This window comes from Oncorhynchus kisutch, unplaced genomic scaffold, assembly GCF_002021735.2.
Source record: "Oncorhynchus kisutch isolate 150728-3 unplaced genomic scaffold, Okis_V2 Okis09a-Okis19a_hom, whole genome shotgun sequence".
In the NCBI taxonomy this organism is placed as follows: domain Eukaryota; kingdom Metazoa; phylum Chordata; class Actinopteri; order Salmoniformes; family Salmonidae; genus Oncorhynchus; species Oncorhynchus kisutch.
This window is the reverse complement of record NW_022261985.1, coordinates 5,370,195-5,394,705: the sequence shown is the minus strand read 5'-3', so window position 1 is coordinate 5,394,705 and position 24,511 is coordinate 5,370,195. Positions and strand designations below refer to the sequence as shown.

The 24,511-nt window shown below is 42.0% G+C and overlaps 1 protein-coding gene across 1 annotated transcript in view; it reads right to left on the bottom strand.

Annotated features, from left to right (window-relative positions):
• Positions 1-24,511, bottom strand: part of LOC116360628 (leucine-rich repeat-containing protein 17) — a 48,342-nt gene that overhangs the window by 7,402 nt on the left and 16,429 nt on the right. The window contains exon 3 of the mRNA XM_031815640.1: positions 14,064-14,219. Within this exon, the coding sequence (XP_031671500.1) occupies positions 14,064-14,219 (156 nt within the window). The remainder of the gene's footprint in view (positions 1-14,063; positions 14,220-24,511) is intronic.

The following is a 24,511-nucleotide window of genomic DNA, read 5'->3' as shown; positions in this document are numbered from 1 at the left end:
CTTTACTAAATCAATATGAAGGGACTATTCATGACCATACTGCCACGTCTATACTAAATCAATATGAAGGGACTATTCATGACTGTACTGCCACGTCTTTACTAAATCAATATGAAGGGACTATTCATGACCATACTGCCACGTCTATACTAAATCAATATGAAGGGACTATTCATGACCATACTGCCACGTCTATACTAAATCCATATGAAGGGACTATTCATGACCATACTGCCACGTCTATACTAAATCAATATGAAGGGACTATTCATGACCATACTGCCACGTCTATACTAAATCAATATGAAGGGACTATTCATGACCATACTGCCACATCTATACTAAATCAATATGAAGGGACTATTCATGACTATACTGCCACGTCTTTACTAAATCAATATGAAGGGACTATTCATGACTATACTGCCACGTCTATACTAAATTAATATGAAGGGACTATTCATGACCATACTGCCACGTCTATACTAAATCAATATGAAGGGACTATTCATGACCATAGTGCCACGTCTATACTAAATCCATATGAAGGGACTATTCATGACCATACTGCCACGTCTATACTAAATCAATATGAAGGGACTATTCATGACCATACTGCCACGTCTATACTAAATCAATATGAAGGGACTATTCATGACCATACTGCCACGTCTATACTAAATCAATATGAAGGGACTATTCATGACCATACTGCCACGTCTATACTAAATCAATATGAAGGGACTATTCATGACTATACTTCCACGTCTATACTAAATCAATATGAAGGGACTATTCATGACCATACTGCCACGTCTATACTAAATCAATATGAAGGGACTATTCATGACCATACTGCCACGTCTATACTAAATCAATATGAAGGGACTATTCATGACTATACTGCCACGTCTCTACTAAATCAATATGAAGGGACTATTCATGACCATACTGCCACGTCTATACTAAATCAATATGAAGGGACAATTCATGACCATACTGCCACGTCTATACTAAATCAATATGAAGGGACTATTCATGACCATACTGCCACGTCTATACTAAATCAATATGAAGGGACTATTCATGACCATACTGCCACGTCTATACTAAATCAATATTAAGGGACTATTCATGACTATACTGCCACGTCTATACTAAATCAATATGAAGGGTATGTTCATGACCATACTGCCACGTCTATACTAAATCAATATGAAGGGACTATTCATGACCATACTGCCACGTCTATACTAAATCAATATGAAGGGACTATTCATGACCATACTGCCACGTCTATACTAAATCAATATGAAGGGACTATTCATGACTATACTGCCACGTCTATACTAAATCAATATGAAGGGACTATTCATGACCATACTGCCACGTCTATACTAAATCAATATGAAGGGACTATTCATGACCATACTGCCACGTCTATACTAAATCAATATGAAGGGACTATTCATGACCATACTGCCACGTCTTTACTAAATCAATATGAAGGGACTATTCATGACCATACTGCCACGTCTATACTAAATCAATATGAAGGGACTATTCATGACTGTACTGCCACGTCTTTACTAAATCAATATGAAGGGACTATTCATGACCATACTGCCACGTCTATACTAAATCAATATGAAGGGACTATTCATGACCATACTGCCACGTCTATACTAAATCCATATGAAGGGACTATTCATGACCATACTGCCACGTCTATACTAAATCAATATGAAGGGACTATTCATGACCATACTGCCACGTCTATACTAAATCCATATGAAGGGACTATTCATGACCATACTGCCACGTCTATCCTAAATCAATATGAAGGGACTATTCATGACCATTACTGCCACGTCTATACTAAATCAATATGAAGGGACTATTCATGACCATACTGCCACATCTATACTAAATCAATATGAAGGGACTATTCATGACTATACTGCCACGTCTTTACTAAATCAATATGAAGGGACTATTCATGACTATACTGCCACGTCTATACTAAATTAATATGAAGACGACTATTCATGACCATACTGCCACGTCTATACTAAATCAATATGAAGGGGACTATTCATGACCATAGTGCCACGTCTATACTAAATCCATATGAAGGGACTATTCATGACCATACTGCCACGTCTATACTAAATCAATATAAAGGGACTATTCATGACCATACTGCCACGTCTATACTAAATCCATATGAAGGGACTATTCATGACTATTACTGCCACGTCTATACTAAATCAATATGAAGGGACTATTCATGACCATACTGCCACGTCTATACTAAATCAATATGAAGGGACTATTCATGACCATACTGCCACGTCTATACTAAATCCATATGAAGGGACTATTCATGACCATACTGCCACGTCTATACTAAATCAATATGAAGGGACTATTCATGACCATACTGCCACGTCTATACTAAATCAATATGAAGGGACTATTCATGACCATACTGCCACGTCTATACTAAATCAATATGAAGGGACTATTCATGACCATACTGCCACGTCTATACTAAATCAATATGAGGGACTATTCATGACCTATACTACCACGTCTATACTAAATCAATATGAAGGGACTATTCATGACCATACTGCCACGTCTATACTAAATCAATATGAAGGGCTATTCATGACCATACTGCCACGTCTATACTAAATCAATATGAAGGGACTATTCATGACCATACTGCCACGTCTATACTAAATCAATTGAAGGGACTATTCATGACCATACTGCCACGTCTATACTAAATCAATATGAAGGGACTATTCATGACCATATACTGCCACGTCTATACTAAATCAATATGAAGGGACTATTCATGACCATACTGCCACGTCTATACTAAATCAATATTAAGGGACTATTCATGACTATACTGCCACGTCTATACTAAATCAATATGAAGGGTATGTTCATGACCATACTGCCACGTCTATACTAAATCAATATGAAGGGACTATTCATGACCATACTGCCAACGTCTATACTAAATCAATATGAAGGGACTATTCATGACCATACTGCCACGTCTATACTAAATCAATATGAAGGTCCATAAAGCACCCAGGACGGCCCTGAGTGAAAGAGGGCCGTAGTAGGGTGCTCCTATAGTAGCGGGCATTAAAATCAGAATGACCGTTAAATGCATTTATGACCATATTTGTGTTTTTGGTTACCAGATGCACGGTTTCAATCACCAGGTGCACGGCTCTATTTCCTCCTCCAGCACTTGTCAAACAGTCCATAAAGCACCCAGGACGGCCCTGAGTGAAAGAGGGCCGTAGTAGGGTGCTCCTATAGCGGGCATTAAAATCAGAATGACCGTTAAATGCATTTATGACCATATTTGTGTTTTTGGGTTACCAGATGCACGGTTTCAATCACCAGGTGCACGGCTCTATTTCCTCCTCCAGCACTTGTCAAACAGTCCATAAAGCACCCAGGACGGCCCTGAGTGAAAGAGGGCCGTAGTAGGGTGCTCCTATAGCGGGCATTAAAATCAGAATGACCGTTAAATGCATTTATGACCATATTTGTGTTTTTGGGTTACCGCTTGTATAGCAATCAGTATCCATCGTGAAATTTCAAAGTGTCCATAATGCACTCAGGTCGCCCCCGACAGAGAGAGGGCCGTAGTAGGGTGTTTCCATAGCGGGCATTAATATCAGAATGACCCTTAAATGCATTTAGGACCATATTTGAATTTTTGGTTACCAGATGCACGTTTTCAATCACCAGGTGCACGGTTTCAATCACCAGGTGCACGGCTCTATTTCCTCCTCCAGCACTTGTCAAACAGTCCATAAAGCACCCAGGACGGCCCTGAGTGAAAGAGGGCCGTAGTAGGGTGCTCCTATAGCGGGCATTAAAATCAGAACCGTTAAATGCATTTATGACCATATTTGTGTTTTTGGGTTACCAGATGCACGGTTTCAATCACCAGGTGCACGGCTCTATTTCCTCCTCCAGCACTTGTCAAACAGTCCATAAAGCACCCAGGACGGCCCTGAGTGAAAGAGGGCCGTAGTAGGGTGCTCCTATAGCGGGCATTAAAATCAGAATGACCGTTAAATGCATTTATGACCATATTTGTGTTTTTGGGTTACCGCTTGTATAGCAATCAGTATCCATCGTGAAATTTCAAAGTGTCCATAATGCACTCAGGTCGCCCCCGACAGAGAGAGGGCCGTAGTAGGGGTTTCCATAGCGGGCATTAATATCAGAATGACCCTTAAATGCATTTAGGACCATATTTGAATTTTTGGGTTACCAGATGCACGTTTTCAATCACCAGGTGCACGGTTTCAATCACCAGGTGCACGGCTCTATTTCCTCCTCCAGCACTTGTCAAACAGTCCATAAAGCACCCAGGACGGCCCTGAGTGAAAGAGGGCCGTAGTAGGGTGCTCCTATAGCGGGCATTAAAATCAGAATGACCGTTAAATGCATTTATGACCATATTTGTGTTTTTGGGTTACCAGATGCACGGTTTCAATCACCAGGTGCACGGCTCTATTCCTCCTCCTCCAGCACTTGTCAAACAGTCCATAAAGCACCCAGGACGGCCCTGAGTGAAAGAGGGCCGTAGTAGGGTGCTCCTATAGCGGGCATTAAAATCAGAATGACCGTTAAATGCATTTATGACCATATTTGTGTTTTTGGGTTACCGCTTGTATAGCAATCAGTATCCATCGTGAAATTTCAAAGTGTCCATAATGCACTCAGGTCGCCCCCGACAGAGAGAGGGCCGTAGTAGGGTGTTTCCATAGCGGGCATTAATATCAGAATGACCCTTAAATGCATTTAGGACCATATTTGAATTTTTGGGTTACCAGATGCACGTTTTCAATCACCAGGTGCACGGTTTCAATCACCAGGTGCACGGCTCTATTTCCTCCTCCAGCACTTGTCAAACAGTCCATAAAGCACCCAGGACGGCCCTGAGTGAAAGAGGGCCGTAGTAGGGTGCTCCTATAGCGGGCATTAAAATCAGAATGACCGTTAAATGCATTTATGACCATATTTGTGTTTTTGGGTTACCAGATGCACGGTTTCAATCACCAGGTGCACGGCTCTATTTCCTCCTCCAGCACTTGTCAAACAGTCCATAAAGCACCCAGGACGGCCCTGAGTGAAAGAGGGCCGTAGTAGGGTGCTCCTATAGCGGGCATTAAAATCAGAATGACCGTTAAATGCATTTATGACCATATTTGTGTTTTTGGGTTACCGCTTGTATAGCAATCAGTATCCATCGTGAAATTTCAAAGTGTCCATAATGCACTCAGGTCGCCCCCGACAGAGAGAGGGCCGTAGTAGGGTGTTTCCATAGCGGGCATTAATATCAGAATGACCCTTAAATGCATTTAGGACCATATTTGAATTTTTGGGTTACCAGATGCACGTTTTCAATCACCAGGTGCACGGTTTCAATCACCAGGTGCACGGCTCTATTTCCTCCTCCAGCACTTGTCAAACAGTCCATAAAGCACCCAGGACGGCCCTGAGTGAAAGAGGGCCGTAGTAGGGTGCTCCTATAGCGGGCATTAAAATCAGAATGACCGTTAAATGCATTTATGACCATATTTGTGTTTTTTGGGTTACCAGATGCACGGTTTCAATCACCAGGTGCACGGCTCTATTTCCTCCTCCAGCACTTGTCAAACAGTCCATAAAGCACCCAGGACGGCCCTGAGTGAAAGAGGGCCGTAGTAGGGTGCTCCTATAGCGGGCATTAAAATCAGAATGACCGTTAAATGCATTTATGACCATATTTGTGTTTTTGGGTTACCAGATGCACGTTTCAATCACCAGGTGCACGGCTCTATTTCCTCCTCCAGCACTTGTCAAACAGTCCATAAAGCACCCAGGACGGCCCTGAGTGAAAGAGGGCCGTAGTAGGGTGCTCCTATAGCGGGCATTAAAATCAGAATGACCGTTAAATGCATTTATGACCATATTTGTGTTTTTGGGTTACCGCTTGTATAGCAATCAGTATCCATCGTGAAATTTCAAAGTGTCCATAATGCACTCAGGTCGCCCCCGACAGAGAGAGGCCGTAGTAGGGTGTTTCCATAGCGGGCATTAATATCAGAATGACCCTTAAATGCATTTAGGACCATATTTGAATTTTTGGGTTACCAGATGCACGTTTTCAATCACCAGGTGCACGGTTTCAATCACCAGGTGCACGGCTCTATTTCCTCCTCCAGCACTTGTCAAACAGTCCATAAAGCACCCAGGACGGCCCTGAGTGAAAGAGGGCCGTAGTAGGGTGCTCCTATAGCGGGCATTAAAATCAGAATGACCGTTAAATGCATTTATGACCATATTTGTGTTTTTGGGTTACCAGATGCACGGTTTCAATCACCAGGTGCACGGCTCTATTTCCTCCTCCAGCACTTGTCAAACAGTCCATAAAGCACCCAGGACGGCCCTGAGTGAAAGAGGGCCGTAGTAGGGTGCTCCTATAGCGGGCATTAAAATCAGAATGACCGTTAAATGCATTTATGACCATATTTGTGTTTTTGGGTTACCGCTTGTATAGCAATCAGTATCCATCGTGAAATTTCAAAGTGTCCATAATGCACTCAGGTCGCCCCCGACAGAGAGAGGGCCGTAGTAGGGTGTTTCCATAGCGGGCATTAATATCAGAATGACCCTTAAATGCATTTAGGACCATATTTGAATTTTTGGGTTACCAGATGCACGTTTTCAATCACACCAGGTGCACGGTTTCAATCACCAGGTGCACGCTCTATTTCCTCCTCCAGCACTTGTCAAACAGTCCATAAAGCACCCAGGACGGCCCTGAGTGAAAGAGGGCCGTAGTAGGGTGCTCCTATAGCGGGCATTAAAATCAGAATGACCGTTAAATGCATTTATGACCATATTTGTGTTTTTGGGTTACCAGATGCACGTTTCAATCACCAGGTGCACGGCTCTATTTCCTCCTCCAGCACTTGTCAAACAGTCCATAAAGCACCCAGGACGGCCCTGAGTGAAAGAGGGCCGTAGTAGGGTGCTCCTATAGCGGGCATTAAAATCAGAATGACCGTTAAATGCATTTATGACCATATTGTGTTTTTGGTTACCAGATGCACGGTTTCAATCACCAGGTGCACGGCTCTATTTCCTCCTCCAGCACTTGTCAAACAGTCCATAAAGCACCCAGGACGGCCCTGAGTGAAAGAGGGCCGTAGTAGGGTGCTCCTATAGCGGGCATTAAAATCAGAATGACCGTTAAATGCATTTATGACCATATTTGTGTTTTTGGGTTACCGCTTGTATAGCAATCAGTATCCATCGTGAAATTTCAAAGTGTCCATAATGCACTCAGGTCGCCCCCGACAGAGAGAGGGCCGTAGTAGGGTGTTTCCATAGCGGGCATTAATATCAGAATGACCCTTAAATGCATTTAGGACCATATTTGAATTTTTGGGTTACCAGATGCACGTTTTCAATCACCAGGTGCACGGTTTCAATCACCAGGTGCACGGCTCTATTTCCTCCTCCAGCACTTGTCAAACAGTCCATAAAGCACCCAGGACGGCCCTGAGTGAAAGAGGGCCGTAGTAGGGTGCTCCTATAGCGGGCATTAAAATCAGAATGACCGTTAAATGCATTTATGACCATATTTGTGTTTTTGGGTTACCAGATGCACGGTTTCAATCACCAGGTGCACGGCTCTATTTCCTCCTCCAGCACTTGTCAAACAGTCCATAAAGCACCCAGGACGGCCCTGAGTGAAAGAGGGCCGTAGTAGGGTGCTCCTATAGCGGGCATTAAAATCAGAATGACCGTTAAATGCATTTATGACCATATTTGTGTTTTTGGGTTACCAGATGCACGGTTTCAATCACCAGGTGCACGGCTCTATTTCCTCCTCCAGCACTTGTCAAACAGTCCATAAAGCACCCAGGACGGCCCTGAGTGAAAGAGGGCCGTAGTAGGGTGCTCCTATAGCGGGCATTAAAATCAGAATGACCGTTAAATGCATTTATGACCATATTTGTGTTTTTGGGTTACCGCTTGTATAGCAATCAGTATCCATCGTGAAATTTCAAAGTGTCCATAATGCACTCAGGTCGCCCCCGACAGAGAGAGGGCCGTAGTAGGGTGTTTCCATAGCGGGCATTAATATCAGAATGACCCTTAAATGCATTTAGGACCATATTTGAATTTTTGGGTTACCAGATGCACGTTTTCAATCACCAGGTGCACGGTTTCAATCACCAGGTGCACGGCTCTATTTCCTCCTCCAGCACTTGTCAAACAGTCCATAAAGCACCCAGGACGGCCCTGAGTGAAAGAGGGCCGTAGTAGGGTGCTCCTATAGCGGGCATTAAAATCAGAATGACCGTTAAATGCATTTATGACCATATTTGTGTTTTTGGGTTACCAGATGCACGGTTTCAATCACCAGGTGCACGGCTCTATTTCCTCCTCCAGCACTTGTCAAACAGTCCATAAAGCACCCAGGACGGCCCTGAGTGAAAGAGGGCCGTAGTAGGGTGCTCCTATAGCGGGCATTAAAATCAGAATGACCGTTAAATGCATTTATGACCATATTTGTGTTTTTGGGTTACCAGATGCACGGTTCAATCACCAGGTGCACGGCTCTATTTCCTCCTCCAGCACTTGTCAAACAGTCCATAAAGCACCAGGACGGCCCTGAGTGAAAGAGGGCCGTAGTAGGGTGCTCCTATAGCGGGCATTAAAATCAGAATGACCGTTAAATGCATTTATGACCATTTTGTTTTTGGGTTACTGTTTTTAATAGTTACTCTATAACAAATTGTCTTGCTCGCATTAAGGTGTTGCTGAACAAAGGACAGAAATTGAATTTGAAATGGAAAACAGCCACAGGGATTCTTTGTGCGTCGCACAGACAGAAATAAACATCTCTCCGGGGGAAGGGCGAGGGTGTACGTTTCATGATTAATGACTCATGGTTTAATTGTAACAACATGCAGGAATTCTAGTCCTTTTGGTCAACTGACCTAGAATTCCATGCGATCAAATGCCGACCGTATTATCTCCCAATAGAATTCTCGTTGGTTATTGTCCCAGCTGTGTATATCCCCCCTCAAGCCGATACCACGACGGCCCTCCAGGAACTTCACTGGACTTTATGCAAACTGGAAACCATATATCCTGAGGCTGCATTTGTTGTAGCTGGGGATTTTAACAAAACTAATTTGAGGCTGAAGAAATGTAAAACCCTCACAAACTTTTACAGATGCACAATTGAAAGCATCCTGTCGGGCTGTATCACCGCCTGGTATGGCAACTGCACCGCCCATAGCCACAGGGCTCTCCAGAGGGTGGTGCGGTCTCACCGGGTGGTGCAGCATCACCGGGGGAAAACTCCCTGCCCTCCAGGACACCAACAGCACCCGATGTCACAGGAAAGCCAAAAAGATCACAACAACCACCCGAGCCACTGCCTGTTCACCCCACTACCATCCAGAAGGCGAGGTCAGTACAGGTGCATCAAAGCTGAGACCGAGAGACTGAAAAACAGCTTCTATCTCAAGGCTATCAGACTGTTAAACAGCCACCACTAACACAGTGAGGCTGCTGCCTACATACAGACTTGAAATCATTGGCCACTTTAATAAATGGATCACTAGTCACTTTAACAATGTTTACATATCTTGCATTACTCATCTCATATGTATATACTGTATTTTATACCATCTATTGCATCTTGCCTGTGCCACTCGGTCATTGCTTATCCATATATTTATATGTATATATTCTTATTCCATTCCTTTACTTAGATTTGGGTGTATTAGGTAGTTGTTGTGGAATTGTTAGATTACCTGTAGATATTACTGCATTGTCAGAACTAGAAGCATAAGCATTTCGCTACACTCGCATACCATCTGCTAACCATGTGTATGTGACCAATGTTCAAATGTTTTTAAATTGACATTCACAGGCAGTGATATTCAGACTCTCTCCTCAGATAGCAGAACATCAGATAATTGGACAGCTTGACTGAAGAAATGGTTTCCTCCTCTTTTTCTGACATACCAAACAACATGTTTCCCAAATGTGAGAAAGCTCTGAGAGTAACAGCTGTGCATACTAGTGTTGGACGTATCCTGGCTCACTGAGATGCTTACAATACTGCTTAGAACATCAGAGTCATGTCTGACTCCTGTGATGTCACAGGGCTCCGCTGGCTAACATGGGACCTTCAGGATCATCCAGGACACATGTCACATAGAAACCCACCACATACATCAGATGGCCCAGAATCCCTGCATGTGTGAATGACTTATGGTGTTGTATGAACCAAGACATCGGTTTCTGTTCAGGATCGTATGGACTGACTAAATGTACTTTAGGTCTTCAGCGGGTCCATGTCTAACTCCTCAGCTTCATGTGTTGAGGGTGCAGAGAGGAAGAGGTAGTGTGGAGAGTAAGAGGTAGTAAAGCCGTGGAACAACTGTTTTGAACTGACCCGAAGACGCTCCATGTTTTATGGTGAAGCATCACAGATCTAACAGATAGTTGAAGGGGTTAGGGGAAGGATGTGCCTAAATCCCTTTAGGATTTGTGAGTGTGTTGCGTTAGTAATGTAAACCTCATTCATTTCAGAAAAAAATGGCTTTTATTTCATGAACAGATGGTCTAAATCATACATTTAGAAGAAATGTACCTCGGGCCTCCCGTCTATATGAGGAGTCAATACAGATCTGGGTTCGATCCCGGGCTGTGTCGCAGCCGGCCGCGACCATGAGGCGGCGCACAATTGTCTGGGTTAGGGAGGGTTTGGCCGGCTGGGATGTCCTTGTCCCGTTGCGCTCTAGTGACTCCTTGTGGTAGCTGCGCGCATGCATGTTGACTTCGGTCACCAGCTATATGTTTCCTCTGACATATTGGTGCTTCGGAGGACTCATGCCTCTCGACCTTCACTTCTCCCTAGTCCGTACAGGAGTTGCGATGGGACAACACTGTAACTAACAATTGGATATCGTAAAAAAATATATCAACCTCTACTTTTTCAAAAAGTAAATCCACAACGAAATATTCTTGTAACGAAAACAGCAACAACTGTCCTGCATTAGACATGCTGTTGGGAATCCAACTGTCCTGCATTGGTCATGCTGGTGGGAATCCAGCTGTCCTGCATTGGTCATGCTGGTGGGAACCAGCTTTCCTGCATTGGTCATGCTGGTGGGAATCCAACTGTCCTGCATTGGTTATGCTGGTGGGAATCCAACTGTCCTGCATTGGTTATGCTGGTGGGAATCCAACTGTCCTGCATTGGTTATGCTGGTGGGAATCCAGCTTTCCTGCATTGGTCATGCTGGTGGGAATCCAACTGTCCTGCATTGGTTATGCTGGTGGGAATCCAACTGTCCTGCATTGGTTATGCTGGTGGGAATCCAGCTTTCCTGCATTGGTCATGCTGGTGGGAATCCAACTGTCCTGCATTGGTTATGCTGGTGGGAATCCAACTGTCCTGCATTGGTTATGCTGTTGGGAATCCAACTGTCCTGCATTGGTCATGCTGTTGAGAATCCAGCTGTCCTGCATTGGTTATGCTGTTGGGAATCCAGCTGTCCTGCATTGGTCATGCTGGTGGGAATTCGAAAGTTTTTAAAAAATCTGATAGACTGAATTAGAATGTTCTGTGATAATAGAAAACAACAACAACAGTTATTTTCTAATTTCCAACTCTGTCCTATTAAGTCAACCTGGTGACCTCATATTTCTTTGGTCTGGGGTCTCTCAGAGGCTTCGGCAGAAGCTCCATCTCCGCCTCCTCTGTCTCGGCCACTAGCTCCTGAGCCGTCTGTCCCTGTCCTGTATCCCCCTTCCCTGGCTGTGGATCCTTATCATTGGGACACTCTCCGTTGTAGGTCTTGACATAATTCTCCACGGGCCAGCCCCTGAACTCCTGAGGCTCGGTGCAGATTAGGCCAGAGTAGGCCACCCCGGGGTGATGCTTCAGCCAGTAGATCAGGTAGTGGATGTTGTAGTCACAGACCCAGGGGTTATCCCCCAGATTCAGCATCCTGAGGAAGTACAGGTCCTCCAACACTCCGTACTGGAAGTAGTGCAGGCTGTTGTTGGACAGGTCCAGCTCTCGCAGGTACAGGAGGCCGCAAACGCAGCTATGGAGAGGGGGAGAAATGCAGGATGTTAAGGGTTAGTTAGAGGGACAGGAAATTTCAATAAATCTTATAGCACAAATCTCAGTGGAATAAATTCCTAATGGACAGGTACAGGTGCCCAGTGGATGCAGCTGAAGAGGGGGGACAAGGGAGAGAGGACGTTGGGGTTAGAGGTCAGTTGCTACTTCAATTCATCTTATACAGTAGCACTCAGTGGAAAGTTTCAGTGGAAGTAATGTCCACTAACGGACATGAATACTGAATTATTACCAGGAAGTAATGTTCCACTGTAACACGAGAAAGAGTAACAGCTTCCATAACTAATTTCCGACTGCATTTTCAGCACCTCGTCTTCAAACACATACTGATATTAACTTTGACCAGTGCTCTCCCCATCACCTAGTCTCAGCTCTAATTCAAGCTGAAGTTAGCCTGTTGATGTGGCTACGATGTGCCAGTAGCTAGCAGACATCTTTAAGATGTGTTTCCTGCAGTGTAGCCCTGAGTAATGGTGGCAGTGCAAGCTAGCACCATAAAGACAGATAGGCCTACTGTATTTAGCACTGTCTCCAGAGTGACCCTCCTGTTACCACTCCCACAAACCCCCTCAGAATATGCTCTTATCATACGCATGAGAATTACTGTCCGGTTTCTACTGGTTTGTCTGTGCAACTCAATGAGACAACAATTCTGGTCTATTTTTTTAACCGGTTTGTGCTTGCTACAGAGCTTAGCTTCTCACAGTCCCTGAGAAAACTGAGGAGCATTTTGTGAATACTTCATGAGAAATGTGTTCAATTTGCAGTTGCTTTCTCTGTCCAGAACGGATTGGCTTTTGATCCATAACAGGCTATTTCTTTCTTATTCTTTCTCCTCGATCATAGTAGTTAATGACTGTGTGTGTACAGTACTGGTTGTCATAGTTGGTCGGAATTAACCACCATTAATTACTTGTTAACAACTCAGGGAAATACTCAATTGTTTGCATATGTTCTGCAATAATTAATGATAAGGGAACTATTTTCCTTCTGTGGCAAAGCTTCCTGGCCATGTGACCAGTTCTTGAGAGCCTAGGAATAATGAGAAAGGGTTTTTTCCCCAGTTCTCAAACATAACAGAACTAGAAGGTAGTGTAGTGATTCCTCAGCAAATAGAGAACCTTGTTGGTTCTACAAACGAGATGGAGCAGGTTTATGGCATCGTAGGCTCCTTTAAGTCAGATTCATCCGTGTGAGAAGCTAATGAGCGTTAAGGGTTTTTATCTATGCGTGGAATTGATCCATACTCAATGCTGCCTGGTATGGTATATAAAGTACTGGTATGGTATATAAAGTACTGGTATGGTATATAAAGTACTGGTATGGTATATAAAGTACTAGTATGGTATATAAAGTACTGGTATGGTATATAAAGTACTGGTATGGTATATAAAGTACTGGTATGGTATATAAAGTACTGGTATGGTATATAAAGTATTGGTATGGTATATAAAGTACTGGTATGGTATATAAAGTACTGGTATGGTATATAACATTACCCCAGGGATTCTAACAATTCTATTTCAGGAGGAAATAAAGCCATGCCTCCATTTTGTGATGAATGGACTAAAGGTCAAGGTCCTCCTCTGATTCCTCTTTTGACCTCTTTCTTTGCAGGTCCAGTGTGGGCTCGATTACAATGGGGGACCAGTAAGGAAGTGTGTGTACTCCTTATTGTAAGTCACAAATCAAAACATATTGAACAAAAAGCATATATATCTCAGATTGCTGTATCTTATTAAACCCTTCTTCAGGTGTTGTGAGATCTGATCCTCTGTGCTGCATGACTTGGCACACATCCACAATGATTGTGCTGTTTGAAGGAAGTGTAATGGTTTTTCCTCACCTGTGTCAATCTGATCCAGACTGTTACTGCTGAGGTTGAGAAGCTTCAGGTCCCTGGCAGCAACAAACTCCTTGGGCCGGAGCTGAGTGATGCTGTTACTGGACAAGTCCATCCTCACAATGTCTGACGGGAGACTTGAGGGGATGTTCTTCAGTTCTGGAGGGAGGGGGGAAAGAGAGGGGGGAGAAAGAGAGAGAGAATATGGAGGTCAGTGAGATGTTAATGGCTTACCCAGACATGTTTACAATGGCCAAATCAGCTAGCTATCATACTGCATGAAAACATGAACAAAAACATAAACTGACACACAAGGAACTTTGGGACATATGTGATTATTTCAACCCAATGAAATTTGGATTCCTACATATGTGAATTCCGAGTGTGCCCTGAGAATATCAAGATGGCCTCCCCTTTCTATAGTCCCTCTGTAGCCATGTTGTATGTCTGTGCCAAGCAGGACTGTTATTCACAGCCCTCTGGGTTGACCTTAGCCTTTGAAGGGTTTGAAACATGAAGGTTAACGTATGAAACAGGGTTTCCCACAGGCTTAAAAGACCTCTGAGAGCTTCTGTCTTTTTTTTGTGATCGCCAGCAGCCTTTACCATAGAAGGAAAACTTCTGCAAGAGCCATTGTTCTCAAACTAGAGTTTAAAATAAAGACTAAGACATGAAGACGAAGTAGGTGGTCCATAAAATGCATACAACTTCTACAAACAATTCATCATGAATGATGTCTTTGGAACCAGTTTTCTAAGTCATGTTCACAATGAAAGCGCTCAGCTGAGAATGAACCTAGCTGTGGTGGGGTGGAAAACCTTCCTTTTTAATTTCATGAACGACACAGGACCTTTCTGTGTTTGTCAAAATCCACGTACAGTCTTGGACTGCTTCCAGTTGGCCACATTCTGAGCACGGTTTATTCATCATTCGGCTAAAGGAACTATCACAGACCTTAACGACAGACATCTGCTCTAATATCATAACAGCATAGGACATCCATCCTCCTCCACTGTAAGGAAAGGAGATTAGCGCTCCATGGCTTTTAGATGAGGTTGCTGGAGCAATGACACCCTATTCACTAGATAGTACACTACTTTTGTCCATATCCCTATGGGCCATGGTAGGGCTCTGGTTAAAAGTAGTGCACTATGTAGGGAATAGGGTGCCATTTGGGACACATGGGAGATGTTCTCTCTTTCCCCTATCTATCGAACCCCTGCCTCACAACACCTGTGATATGCTTTAGTTCAGACTACAGCAGTGAGTGGGGAAACATGCAGATGGTTGGGATGTTGGGAGAAGTCAAGGTCGTTCAGCCATAACCGTTTTCAGAAAGAATCTGAACTCATCATGTGGGGCCACAGTCAGAGCCGGCCCTATATCCATACCCACTCATACAGTCAGAGCTGGCCCTATATCCATACCCACTCATACAGTCAGAGCTGGCCCTATATCCATACCCACTCATACAGTCAGAGCTGGCCCTATATCCATACCCACTCATACAGTCAGAGCCGGCCCTATATCCATACCCACTCATACAGTCAGAGCTGGCCCTATATCCATACCCACTCATACAGTCAGAGCCGGCCCTATATCCATACCCACTCATACAGTCAGAGCCGGCCCTATATCCATACCCACTCATACAGTCAGAGCCGGCCCTATATCCCTACCCACTCATACAGTCAGAGCTGGCCCTATATCCATACCCACTCATACAGTCAGAGCTGGCCCTATATCCATACCCACTCATACAGTCAGAGCTGGCCCTATATCCATACCCACTCATACAGTCAGAGCTGGCCCTATATCCATACCCACTCATACAGTCAGAGCTGGCCCTATATCCATACCCACTCATACAGTCAGAGCCAGCCCTATATCCATACCCACTCATACAGTCAGAGCTGGCCCTATATCCTATAAGTGACATTTTGTCATGGGGCGGAGAGAAGATTTAGTAATTTTATAACAAATTCCATGCAATTCTACTAATTTTGCCATAGGGTTTAGAGAAATGTTTGCAGTTTTTAAGATGATATCTGATTGAGAGTGACTAACAAAATCAATGGGGGCCCACCGGTCTGCAATTTGACCATGCTTACTAGAAGTTTAGATGGCTGGCCGCTAGACTAACTTACCAGTCTAATTACTGAAGCTGTCAGTGACTGACGTAACAACAGAACAACTGCTGATGCACAACCACTATTCTAACTCTCAACAGGAAGTTTATTGGAAATGTTTATAGAAATGTTTCCGCAGGCCAACAAAAGGGGGGTGGCGGCCAGTTGCCCATCCCTGATATAGTTTATTAAAATCACATGTTGTTTACAGACAGCAGGAAACTAAACCTATACAGCCATTCATTTAGATTGTAAATGCACAGTGCTGCTTTTACAGAGTCAGGTGCCCAACATGCCTGTATATCAAGGAAATCAACGCTGCTGTGGAGGAGAGGAGACCACCAGCAGAATATTACCCATCATGCTGTGGAGGAGAGGAGACTGCCAGCAGAATATTACCCATCATGCTGTGGAGGAGAGGAGACTACCAGCAGAATATTACCCATCATGCTGTGGAGGAGAGGAGACTGCCAGCAGAATATTACCCATCATGTTGTGGAGGAGAGGAGACTACCAGCAGAATATTACCCATCATGCTGTGGAGGAGAGGAGACTACCAGCAGAATATTACCCATCATGCTGTGGAGGAGAGGAGACTACCAGCAGAATATGACTCCCTCTCTGCTACACATCATGACTCCCCCAGAATGTGTCAGCTGACAAAACACCCGGCCAATCGGTTACAGGAGCTCCAAGAAACCATGATATAATGTTAGAAGAGGTGGTTAGGCTTTACAGAGACGACAAGCAGGCCAACTCTCCATATGCTGACTCAACTGTTCTGCTAATGATAGATCAGGACTAAACCAGGCCTCATCTTGCCTGGACGACATTTATCTCAAAAGTACACGCACTCTGACATATTCTCCCACATATCATGTATGTACCACAGAGATGATTTATTTGTGGTTAGATACATTCTGTCTTGCTCCCGCACAGTTCGGTAGTGTACTGTAGGGACATTTCCAGTGTTTACAAATGAGACTTTGTTTCCAGTGTAATGACCTCTGGTCAGTTATTAGTTACAGTATATTAAGGCTCTGAATTCACAGATGAGAGAGGGATTGAGAGAGAGAGAGAGAGAGAGAGAGAGAGAGAGAGAGAGGGAGGGAGGGAGGGAGGGAGGGAGGGAGGGAGGGAGGCTATGACCAGTGAGATGATCTAGTGAGGTTCAGATAAAGGACTGATTGAAAGCCTTTCCAGAGGGGAAGAGAAATAGTTTCCTCCAGCTGAACATGGGGATCTTTTATATAGCGACAATAGAATAGAGAGACCAGTGTTGCTGCTTCTTGCACGTTTAACTGCACTCTGACAAATGGCTTTCTGGGGACAGGATAGGGACAGTACATCATTATATGACTGTCATTCATCATCTTGATCAAAGGGACAGTTCACTGTGACGTCATAAATATACAGTAGAACAATAAATCAGAGAGCTGCCACTTCCACACTAAATTAGTATGAAGGGACTATTCATGACTATACTGCCACATCTATACTAAATAAGTATGAAGGGACTATTCATGACCATACTGCCACGTCTATACTAAATCAATATGAAGGGACTATTCATGACCATACTGCCACGTCTATACGAAATCAATATGAAGGGACTATTCATGACCATACTGCCACGTCTATACTAAATCAATATGACGGGACTATTCATGACCATACTGCCACGTCTATACTAAATCAATATGAATGGACTATTCCTGACTATACTGCCACGTCTATACTAAATCAATATGAAGGGACTATTCATGACCATACTGCCACGTCTATACTAAATCAATATGAAGGGACTATTCATGACTATACTGCCACGTCTATACTAAATCAATATGAAGGGACTATTCATGACCATACTGCCACATCTATACTAAATCAATAAGAAGGGACTATTCATGACTATACTGCCACGTCTATACTAAATCAATATGAAGGGACTATTCATGACTATAATACCACGTCTATACTAAATCAATATGAAGGGACTATTCATGACCATACTGCCACGTCTATACTAAATCAATATGAAGGGACTATTCATGACCATACTGCCACGTCTTTACTAAATCAATATGAAGGGACTATTCATGACCATACTGCCACGTCTATACTAAATCAATATGAAGGGACTATTCATGACCGTACTGCCACGTCTTTACTAAATCAATATGAAGGGACTATTCATGACCATACTGCCACGTCTATACTAAATCAATATGAAGGGACTATTCATGACCATACTGCCACGTCTATACTAAATCCATATGAAGGGACTATTCATGACCATACTGCCACGTCTATACTAAATCAATATGAAGGGACTATTCATGACCATACTGCCACGTCTATACTAAATCCATATGAAGGGACTATTCATGACCATACTGCCACGTCTATCCTAAATCAATATGAAGGGACTATTCATGACCATACTGCCACGTCTATACTAAATCAATATGAAGGGACTATTCATGACCATACTGCCACATCTATACTAAATCAATATGAAGGGACTATTCATGACTATACTGCCACGTCTTTACTAAATCAATATGAAGGGAGTATTCATGACTATACTGCCACGTCTATACTAAATTAATATGAAGAGACTATTCATGACCATACTGCCACGTCTATACTAAATCAATATGAAGGGACTATTCATGACCATAGTGCCACGTCTATACTAAATCCATATGAAGGGACTATTCATGACCATACTGCCACGTCTATACTAAATCAATATGAAGGGACTATTCATGACCATACTGCCACGTCTATACTAAATCCATATGAAGGGACTATTCATGACCATACTGCCACGTCTATACTAAATCAATATGAAGGGACTATTCATGACCATACTGCCACGTCTATACTAAATCAATATGACGGGACTATTCATGACCATACTGCCACGTCTATACTAAATCAATATGAAGGGACTATTCATTACTATACTGCCACGTCTATACTAAATCAATATGAAGGGACTATTCATGACCATACTGCCACGTCTATACTAAATCAATATGAAGGGACTATTCATGACTATACTGCCACGTCTATACTAAATCAATATGAAGGGACTATTCATGACCATACTGCCACATCTATACTAAATCAATAAGAAGGGACTATTCATGACTATACTGCCACGTCTATACTAAATCAATATGAAGGGACTATTCATGACTATAATACCACGTCTATACTAAATCAATATGAAGGGACTATTCATGACCATACTGCCACGTCTATACTAAATCAATATGAAGGGACTATTCATGACCATACTGCCACGTCTTTACTAAATCAATATGAAGGGACTATTCATGACCATACTGCCACGTCTATACTAAAACAATATGAAGGGACTATTCATGACTGTACTGCCACGTCTTTACTAAATCAATATGAAGGGACTATTCATGACCATACTGCCATGTCTATACTAAATCAATATGAAGGGACTATTCATGACCATACTGCCACGTCTATACTAAATCCATATGAAGGGACTATTCATGACCATACTGCCACGTCTATACTAAATCAATATGAAGGGACTATTCATGACCATACTGCCACGTCTATACTAAATCCATATGAAGGGACTATTCATGACCATACTGCCACGTCTATCCTAAATCAATATGAAGGGACTATTCATGACCATACTGCCACGTCTATACTAAATCAATATGAAGGGACTATTCATGACCATACTGCCACATCTATACTAAATCAATATGAAGGGACTATTCATGACTATACTGCCACGTCTTTACTAAATCAATATGAAGGGACTATTCATGACTATACTGCCACGTCTATACTAAATTAATATGAAGGGACTATTCATGACCATACTGCCACGTCTATACTAAATCAATATGAAGGGACTATTCATGACTATACTGCCACGTCTATACTAAATCAATATGAAGGGACTATTCATGACCATACTGCCACATCTATACTAAATCAATAAGAAGGGACTATTCATGACTATACTGCCACGTCTATACTAAATCAATATGAAGGGACTATTCATGACTATAATACCACGTCTATACTAAATCAATATGAAGGGACTATTCATGACCATACTGCCACGTCTATACTAAATCAATATGAAGGGACTATTCATGACCATACTGCCACGTCTTTACTAAATCAATATGAAGGGACTATTCATGACCATACTGCCACGTCTATACTAAATCCATATGAAGGGACTATTCATGACCATACTGCCACGTCTATACTAAATCAATATGAAGGGACTATTCATGACCATACTGCCACGTCTATACTAAATCAATATGACGGGACTATTCATGACCATACTGCCACGTCTATACTAAATCAATATGAAGGGACTATTCATTACTATACTGCCACGTCTATACTAAATCAATATTAAGGGACTATTCATGACCATACTGCCACGTCTATACTAAATCAATATGAAGGGACTATTCATGACTATACTGCCACGTCTATACTAAATCAATATGAAGGGACTATTCATGACCATACTGCCACATCTATACTAAATCAATAAGAAGGGACTATTCATGACTATACTGCCACGTCTATACTAAATCAATATGAAGGGACTATTCATGACTATAATACCACGTCTATACTAAATCAATATGAAGGGACTATTCATGACCATACTGCCACGTCTATACTAAATCAATATGAAGGGACTATTCATGACCATACTGCCACGTCTTTACTAAATCAATATGAAGGGACTATTCATGACCATACTGCCACGTCTATACTAAAACAATATGAAGGGACTATTCATGACTGTACTGCCACGTCTTTACTAAATCAATATGAAGGGACTATTCATGACCATACTGCCACGTCTATACTAAATCAATATGAAGGGACTATTCATGACCATACTGCCACGTCTATACTAAATCCATATGAAGGGACTATTCATGACCATACTGCCACGTCTATACTAAATCAATATGAAGGGACTATTCATGACCATACTGCCACGTCTATACTAAATCCATATGAAGGGACTATTCATGACCATACTGCCACGTCTATCCTAAATCAATATGAAGGGACTATTCATGACCATACTGCCACGTCTATACTAAATCAATATGAAGGGACTATTCATGACCATACTGCCACATCTATACTAAATCAATATGAAGGGACTATTCATGACTATACTGCCACGTCTTTACTAAATCAATATGAAGGGACTATTCATGACTATACTGCCACGTCTATACTAAATTAATATGAAGGGACTATTCATGACCATACTGCCACGTCTATACTAAATCAATATGAAGGGACTATTCATGACTATACTGCCACGTCTATACTAAATCAATATGAAGGGACTATTCATGACCATACTGCCACATCTATACTAAATCAATAAGAAGGGACTGTTCATGACTATACTGCCACGTCTATACTAAATCAATATGAAGGGACTATTCATGACTATAATACCACGTCTATACTAAATCAATATGAAGGGACTATTCATGACCATACTGCCACGTCTATACTAAATCAATATGAAGGGACTATTCATGACCATACTGCCACGTCTTTACTAAATCAATATGAAGGGACTATTCATGACCATACTGCCACGTCTATACTAAAACAATATGAAGGGACTATTCATGACTGTACTGCCACGTCTTTACTAAATCAATATGAAGGGACTATTCATGACCATACTGCCACGTCTATACTAAATCAATATGAAGGGACTATTCATGACCATACTGCCACGTCTATACTAAATCCATATGAAGGGACTATTCATGACCATACTGCCACGTCTATACTAAATCAATATGAAGGGACTATTCATGACCATACTGCCACGTCTATACTAAATCCATATGAAGGGACTATTCATGACCATACTGCCACGTCTATCCTAAATCAATATGAAGGGACTATTCATGACCATACTGCCACGTCTATACTAAATCAATATGAAGGGACTATTCATGACCATACTGCCACGTCTATACTAAATCAATATGAAGGGACTATTCATGACTATACTGCCACGTCTTTACTAAATCAATATGAAGGGACTATTCATGACTATACTGCCACGTCTATACTAAATTAATATGAAGGGACTATTCATGACCATACTGCCACGTCTATACTAAATCAATATGAAGGGACTATTCATGACCATAGTGCCACGTCTATACTAAATCCATATGAAGGGACTATTCATGACCATACTGCCACGTCTATACTAAATCAATATGAAGGGACTATTCATGACCATACTGCCACGTCTATACTAAATCCATATGAAGGGACTATTCATGACCATACTGCCACGTCTATACTAAATCAATATGAAGGGACTATTCATGACCATACTGCCACGTCTATACTAAATCAATATGAAGGGACTATTCATGACCATACTGCCACGTCTATACTAAATCAATATGAAGGGACTATTCATGACCATACTGCCACGTCTATACTAAATCCATATGAGGGGACTATTCATGACCATACTGCCACGTCTATACTAAATCAATATGAAGGGACTATTCATGACCATACTGCCACGTCTATACTAAATCAATATGAAGGGACTATTCATGACTATACTACCACGTCTATACTAAATCAATATGAAGGGACTATTCATGACCATACTGCCACGTCTATACTAAATCAATATGAAGGGACTATTCATGACCATACTGCCACGTATATACTAAATCAATATGAAGGGACTATTCATGACTATACTGCCACGTCTCTACTAAATCAATATGAAGGGACTATTCATGACCATACTGCCACGTCTATACTAAATCAATATGAAGGGACTATTCATGACCATACTGCCACGTCTATACTAAATCAATATGAAGGGACTATTCATGACCATACTGCCACGTCTATACTAAATCAATATGAAGGGACTATTCATGACCATACTGCCACGTCTATACTAAATCAATATTAAGGGACTATTCATGACTATACTGCCACGTCTATACTAAATCAATATGAAGGGTATGTTCATGACCATACTGCCACGTCTATACTAAATCAATATGAAGGGACTATTCATGACCATACTGCCACGTCTATACTAAATCAATATGAAGGGACTATTCATGACCATACTGCCACGTCTATACTAAATCAATATGAAGGGACTATTCATGACTATACTGCCACGTCTATACTAAATCAATATGAAGGGACTATTCATGACCATACTGCCACATCTATACTAAATCAATAAGAAGGGACTATTCATGACTATACTGCCACGTCTATACTAAATCAATATGAAGGGACTATTCATGACTATAATACCACGTCTATACTAAATCAATATGAAGGGACTATTCATGACCATACTGCCACGTCTATACTAAATCAATATGAAGGGACTATTCATGACCATACTGCCACGTCTTTACTAAATCAATATGAAGGGACTATTCATGACCATACTGCCACGTCTATACTAAATCAATATGAAGGGACTATTCATGACCGTACTGCCACGTCTTTACTAAATCAATATGAAGGGACTATTCATGACCATACTGCCACGTCTATACTAAATCAATATGAAGGGACTATTCATGACCATACTGCCACGTCTATACTAAATCAATATGAAGGGACTATTCATGACTGTACTGCCACGTCTTTACTAAATCAATATGAAGGGACTATTCATGACCATACTGCCACGTCTATACTAAATCAATATGAAGGGACTATTCATGACCATACTGCCACGTCTATACTAAATCCATATGAAGGGACTATTCATGACCATACTGCCACGTCTATACTAAATCAATATGAAGGGACTATTCATGACCATACTGCCACGTCTATACTAAATCCATATGAAGGGACTATTCATGACCATACTGCCACGTCTATCCTAAATCAATATGAAGGGACTATTCATGACCATACTGCCACGTCTATACTAAATCAATATGAAGGGACTATTCATGACCATACTGCCACATCTATACTAAATCAATATGAAGGGACTATTCATGACTATACTGCCACGTCTTTACTAAATCAATATGAAGGGACTATTCATGACTATACTGCCACGTCTATACTAAATTAATATGAAGGGACTATTCATGACCATACTGCCACGTCTATACTAAATCAATATGAAGGGACTATTCATGACCATAGTGCCACGTCTATACTAAATCCATATGAAGGGACTATTCATGACCATACTGCCACGTCTATACTAAATCA